This window comes from Nanorana parkeri, unplaced genomic scaffold (assembly GCF_000935625.1).
Source record: "Nanorana parkeri isolate BGI_ZX_2015 unplaced genomic scaffold, ASM93562v1 scaffold647, whole genome shotgun sequence".
NCBI lineage: Eukaryota > Metazoa > Chordata > Amphibia > Anura > Dicroglossidae > Nanorana > Nanorana parkeri.
In genome coordinates this window covers 511,087-517,996 of record NW_017306915.1, presented here as the reverse complement: position 1 = coordinate 517,996, position 6,910 = coordinate 511,087, and the positions used below count along the sequence as shown (strand labels likewise).

General features: G+C 47.0%; 1 protein-coding gene across 1 annotated transcript in view; it reads right to left on the bottom strand.

Annotated features, from left to right (window-relative positions):
- Window positions 1–1,513: 1,513 nt before the first annotated feature.
- The window catches only part of CFAP99 (cilia and flagella associated protein 99), a 69,904-nt gene continuing 64,507 nt past the window's right edge, over window positions 1,514–6,910 (bottom strand). Inside the window, exon 16 of the mRNA XM_018563276.1 lies at window positions 1,514–1,699. Coding sequence (XP_018418778.1) covers window positions 1,538–1,699 — 162 coding nt within the window. The 3' untranslated portion in view covers window positions 1,514–1,537. The remainder of the gene's footprint in view (window positions 1,700–6,910) is intronic.

Here is a 6,910-nt window from a genome sequence, read left to right as displayed (position 1 = left end):
ATTTTTGAATGGCCCATTTCCAATCCGCAGCTATAGAGAACCACCAGGTTGCATGTTAAGAAAAATATGTTGTCTGCCACTGGTGACCTCCTTCTATAAATGCAAGCCACTGGCCTTCATAATAAAATACAAATCCTTTAAAGCAGAAGTCAATGCAATTATAAAATGTGCTAGTATGCAGACCTACCTGCCAAAGCGATCCCCTCCAGTGCTGCGCTCCTCCCTTGCTGGCCCTTCCATCTTCTCCCCGTTCTTTTTCTGGGTTTTGAGTGTTTGGCTGCTTAACTGGCTGGGCCCTGATGACGTAACTCCCACACAAGTGCGCAGGAGTTACTTCATCTCGGCATTTCGGGTCTGTGCACTGAGCTGCATGTGCGTGGCTCAGCATACAGAAGAAAAACAATTGATGACAGGTAGAAAGAAGCTTTTATGGCAGAAGAGACTTACATAGTCTACCAATCAGCAATTTTTTGCAGCTTTGCTTGCACTTTTAAGCGGAACTCTGGACAAATCAAATCTTAACCCTTGCAGCCTGCACTGTATGGATCAAGTGGTCGTTAAGTTATACTCACCCAAACCAAGAACCTGGCTCACTCCTTCTCCACTCAAGCACTCTAAGGTTCCGTGAGTCATCATGTTCTATACGGTGCATAGAATTTGAGGATGCTGAGGGACATACCATTGCTGGAGGAGGAGACAGGCTGGAGGAAGCACTGTAGGAGCCAGCCTGGGTTCGGGTGAGTAAAATTATTATTTTAGCTAGGCAAAACAAGCACTTAACCCTTGCCATACAGGGTTAGCCCCATTGCAAGGGTTAAGATTTAAAGTTCTGCTTTTGTAATGGATGTGGTTAAGTAAAGTGACATTAAAGTAAAAAAAATGTTTTCCCTCCCCCCAATGTTAAGCTTTAGCACTTACTTTAAATTATGTTTCTTAATCCGATCTTCTTCTTTCCTGTTGTTTTCAGCTGTCCCTCCAGCGCTGCTGCGGGTCTACGATCCAGCGCTGACCCCTCTGTCCTTGCTGGCACTTCCTGTCCCACCGTGTCTGCATGCGGGTGCACGCGTCCATAGGCTTACCTTACGTCTCTCCTCGTCTCCCGGCTGAAAATCCGAACTGCGCATGCGCTCGCCCTAAGATGCTTTGCGGCCGCCCGAGCAGCTTTGGACTTTCGGACTGTAGCACGTGGCGAAGACAGCGGTAAGTTTTATTTATATTATATTATATTTTATTTACTTTTTGCATATATCTACTGCTTGTTAGCCATATATGCAAAAAAAACCAGAGGGTTTTGAAACCCTTTAAGTTAAATTCTAGAGGGCATACTAGATGAATCACTTCATGAAGTAATAATGAGCACAAGGAGCAGTATCATTTGCTGTATTTTATATACATTTTGACATGTTTCATGATTTTCTTGCTTTACTGTTATCTTCCTATAGGTGTTCTCCTAAAGGAATATATGAACATGCTCTTTCTTAGCACCATTTATTTCTGTAATAAGTAGTCAGTCGCCAAGTCCCAAAAAATAAATAAATTATGACTGGAGCAGGCAGGCAGATGACGCACCACTTCTTGCAGCTTGATAGGCAGCCATCCGGTTTGCGGTTTCCCGTGAAACGGTGCCATGTTGGAAAAGCTGAGCCTGGCGTTCACGACTCTCTTCAAGCTCCTTCCAGTGCTTCTCTTCAAATGAGTTCTATAAGAGAGGTGAAAAAGATATTGTGTGAGGGGGATTCTGTGGGACATTTCCATAAATGTGAACTCTATGGCATCCACCCACAACTCAGATATTAGGTTCAAGTAGATTTGTACTTGAACCCCTAATTGCAGACACAACTTTTGTCAGCTTTGGATAGTCAGGGCAGGATGCAATGTTGGTTGGGTGAGTTGCTGCCCCCTCTCTTATCAGACAAGATGTCCAGATTATAACATTGTTTTTCCTTGCCCCCTGGTGCAGTAACAACTGTAACATTTTGGATTTCCATTCGCTTTCTATTTTGGTGACAATGGTCCACAGAACAAATAAAGAGGGTAAATGTCTGCCCCAAATTTCCATCCAGATCATTTGGGCACCATAACATCCCCATGGTCAGAAATGTCAGAAAATTGCACTCAGCTTGTCTCTCTCTCTGGAATGTGGTCAGATAAAACATATAAAGTTTGCCCAGAGAAAAAGAATACATCTGCTCCATAGCTAAAATCACTCATCTCCTTCTGTGGCCTGGCAACTGTCACAAGCAGGAACTCAATAAGGTCTTTCTAGGGACAGCTACCAGTCACTAAACCACTAATCGCAGATAGTGCCCCCCGATACCACCACTGTGCTGTCCGTGTGTGCCCTCCTCCTGCAGTGCTGCTCTCCTCCTAGCCCTTGTGTGCCTTCCTCCTGCAGTGCCCCTCTCCTCCCGGTCCTTGTGTGCCCTCCTCCTGCAGTGATGCTCTCCTCCTAGCCCTCGTGTGCCCTCATCCTGCAGTGCTGCTCTCACCCAAGCCCTCGTGTGCCCTCCTCCTGCAGTGCCCCTCTCCTCCCGGTCCTTGTGTGCCCTCCTCCTGCAGTGCTGCTCTCCTCCTATCCCTTGTGTGCCCTGCTCCTGCAGTGCTGCTCTCCTCCAATCCCTTGTGTGCCCTCCTCCGGCAGTGCTGCTCTCCTCCTAGCCCTTGTGTGCCTTCCTCCTGCAGTGCCCCTCTCCTCCCGGTCCTTGTGTGCCCTCCTCCTGCAGTGCTGCTCTCCTCCTAGCCCTTGTGTGCCCTCCTCCTGCAGTGCTGCTCTCCTCCTAGCCCTTGTGTGCCCTCCTCCTGCAGTGCTGCTCTCCTCCTAGCCCTTGTGTGCCCTCCTCCTGCAGTGCTGCTCTCCTCCAAGCCCTTGTGTGCCCTCCTCCTGCAGTGCTGCTCTCCTCCTAGCCCTTGTGTGCCCTCCTCCTGCAGTGCTGCTCTCCTCCTAGCCCTCGTGTGCCCTCCTCCTGCAGTGCTGCTCTCCTCCTAGCCCTCGTGTGCCCTCATCCTGCAGTGCTGCTCTCACCCAAGCCCTCGTGTGCCCTCCTCCTGCAGTGCATTTTTAAATGGCACTGTGTTTACATTTTGTGCGCGTGTCCAGCTCAGAGAACTCCATGAATGCATTCTCATTCATTCACATAGGCAGCAGCAGATTCTAGTTGGGGGAGTAATAAATGTTATTGTGGGGTTATTTATGAATCCTTTCACCACCCTTCTCCTGTACATCTCATCTGCATTCTGTCTCCCACATATCTGTATATTAACCCCTTCACCTCTCTTATCCTGCACAATAATCCTAAACTGTCACGAGCAGGGCCCTCCTATTGTACTTGTATTGTAACTGTATAGTCTCACTCATTTTGTAAAGCGCTGTGCAAACTGTTGGCGCTATATAAATCCTGTATAATAATAATAATGAACCCCCTCATCTCTATACTCCCTGAGGGAAATTTATCAAGACGGGAGCAGACAAAAACTGGGGCAGCTGTGCATGGCAACCAATCAACTTCTCTCTTTAATTTTTAAATCTTAACTAAACAAACTGAAGAGAGAAGCTGATTGGTTGCCATGCACATCTGCTCCAGTTTTGATAAATTCCCCCGCCCCCGTATATGAACTGTACATTAACCCCTTCACCTCATCCTCCCCCTGTGTATGGCCTGTACATTAAAGGAGGACTCCAGGAAAAGTTTTATTATCCCTTGCAGTGGGGCTACCCCCGCACTGCAACGGTTAAGTACTTGTTTTTGTCTAGGTTCAAAATAATGGCCAGGTGGGTGTATATGTTTTATTTGCACCCCCCTAGACAAAAGGTGCTGCAAGGGTAAGTTTGCAGGGTAAGTTCTTCTTTAATACATGTTTGTTTTTGTAGCAATGCACAACCGCTGGGAATGCGGTGTAACTCTATTACCCACAATGCCGCCTGTTTCATCCACTCCGTCCATTTATTTACCTTAGACGATTTGGCAATGTTCCGCTGGGGGTTTAGCTTCAAGGCCTCGGCCTGTCTCGTGCGTTCTGTCATTTTCTCCTCCAATTTTTTCTGCAGCTCGGTGACACGATCGTCTTTTGCCACAGCAGCTTTTCCAAACTGAGATTTTGCTTTTTTCTCCTCCAACCTGTCAAAAAAGATGAATGAAATCAGCAATTCTCGCATATACCTTGATTGCAGCCACAAGAAAGGGGAGATCTATTTTCTCCTAATAATGCAAAGTTGTTTTAATCAGATTAGTGCGTGCACATTGCAGCGCATTTGTGGCCCGTCACATGAGTGATTCATTGTTACACTTAACAGCCAGTTGGGCCTGACTCTGCAGCTTTGAGTTAGGGAAGCAGATGAAGTGGAAAATTACACTGGCTGCCTGTGAAAATGAACATTTTGCAGAAAACAAAGATTCCAGCTCTTCCCATTTATCTGCTTACACAATATTTGCTCATTTCACTGTTTTCTTTTATTCTTTTGATAGAATGGAAGTGGATGTAAATCCTGAGTGATGTTTAGTTTGCTAAAGTACTGCATGTCATAAACAACTACCAAAAAGAGAAGGATACTTGCTGCACTCCTTACCGGATTCCCATATAGATATACAGACGGGGGCTCAAAATGACTGCGGATGGCACCACCACATGTAGATATTTGAAGAACGTGACGTTCAGCACACCAAATCAATTGACTGCAGCAAGTGTTCAGAGGTGACGCCTGATGAAGCCATCTCTGAGCCTGATGAAGGGGACCCTGCGTGGCCCCGAAAGCACTTGCAACCGAGAGACAGCATACGTCAATAAATGAACACTTGATGCAGTCAATTGATTTGGTGTGCTGGTGACGTTCTTCAAATATAAACAACTACCAGGTTTAATAAATCTGAACTCTGGCCTTCCCTCCAGTCTTGCACAGTTGTACCGGCTCTTCTCTTGGACTGAAATTGCTTCCTCTGATACCACAATGAGCATTAGAAGCTGCAGCAAGTCAGATAAAGCCCGCCTCATTTCCTGGCTGGATGATGTCCAGCCAGCATCATCTAGCCCATGGGTAGGCAACCTCACCTCTCACCCTTCTTGCTAAGATCAAGTGTAGTATCTGTTCTTAACAGTGTTCAGGAGGGGAAAGGAGACGCTCTACTGGCCTTTTGGCTGGATTCCGAGTACTCTGCCTGATATGATTGGGGTTCTTAAAGGGTCCTGGCTGCGGGATGGAAACCGAAAGCAGCGTCCATTCACGTAAGAGTTGGGGTCGGGATTACTTCCCTAGTGTCTGGGATCTGGCATGGCTTAGTTCCTCCTGATTTGAATGGGACTACCTAGTCTGGCCATGGGCTGAGAAGGCAGAGAGCCTGCAGTGCCAAGTACCCCCCAGGAGTGGTGACCTGGGGGTGCCTTATTACCACTCTTGGGTTTGGGACCCCACTAGTGTGAATGACACACTGGTCACGGCACCTATTGCTTTATTCTCCTTGCCTCTTGGGCTAGGCCTTTTGGCTAAGACCAGGGTCAATTTTTTATACCAGGTCGCAAGGCCTAGCCATTGTTTGCACATTGGCACAATTTATTTTTCCCCATTGTCTGTGCATTTCACTTTTTTATGAGTGTTATTTTTTACCCCACTGGATGGAGGTTTCAGGTCTTCGAGCCTGCCCTGAAGTCTAGGGGAGGATGTGTGGCCATTAGGTTCCTTCCTCCCCTGAATTGGGGGTCTATCTTTGGGAGAGCCCCCAACCTAGTACTCAGTGGTTAGCTTCGGGTGACCACGAGGAATGGGTCCGTCTGGTTTCGGCTAGGTGGACACGAGTGCCTTTCCCCCGTGAGGAACCTTGCTCCCCGGGGAGTTAGAGAAGGGCCGTCTCTCTTCGGAAGATGGACCACATTGACACACCCTTGTGCATTTTTTGTGTGTGTTCCACATGCACTTTTTTTGTTCACTTTTGTTGTTCGTTTGCACGCACTGCAGGCTGGAAAAAAAAAAAGGTAGGCAACCTCACTTCACAGCCTGTTGGCTAAGATCAAGTGTATTCCAGCTTCTGAGAAGATACGCTATTAGCGTAGCGGGAGCGATGCAAAATGCGCAGCCGGCTTCCCCACTACGCTAACAGCGTATCTTCTCAGAAGCTGCACACAGCGCGCCGGTTTAAATAGTAACCGGCACGATCTGTATGCATATGATGACAGCGTGAGAGTCGGGACGCTGCGCTTGTCGGTCGTTCCAGGGATCAGGTGAGTATTAAAGGGTTATTAAACTCTCTGGCTTTTTTGCATATATATGAGGGTAGCAAGCAGTAGATATATGCAAATAGTTAACACGGTTTAAACTTACCCCTGTCTTCGCCGCACGCTACCGTCTGAAAATCCGAAACTGCTCAGGCGGCCGCAAAGCATCTTGGGGCGGGCGCATGCGCAGTTCGGATTTTCGGCCGGGAGACAAGGAGAGACACAAGGTAAGTCTATGGACGCATGCACCCGCATGCAGACACCGTGGGACAGGAAGTGCCAGCAAGGACAGAGGAGTCAGCGCAGGATCGGAGACCCGCAGCAGTGCTGGAGAGACAGATTAAAACCACAGGAAAGAAGAAGATCGGATTAAGAAACATCATTTAAGGTAAGTTTTTTTTTGTCCATAAAAATAGAGCTGCAGCTAACGATTATTTTCAAAATCGATTAGTTAGCCGATTATTAAGTTCAATTAATCGGATAAAAAATAAAATACATTTTAAAAAATGTCTCCACTGATGGGACTGCTAGTTTGTATTGAGATTGTAGTCCATCACAGGAGCAAGCTTGGAGCGGTGGAAGTAAAAAAGAAAAAAAAAAGTGTGGTGTGCAATATAGTGAAATGAAAAGTGTAAAATTATACAGCAATGATGAAGAATGGCATCGGCTATAGAGGACTACAAAACCCAGCAATAGTACATTATACAGC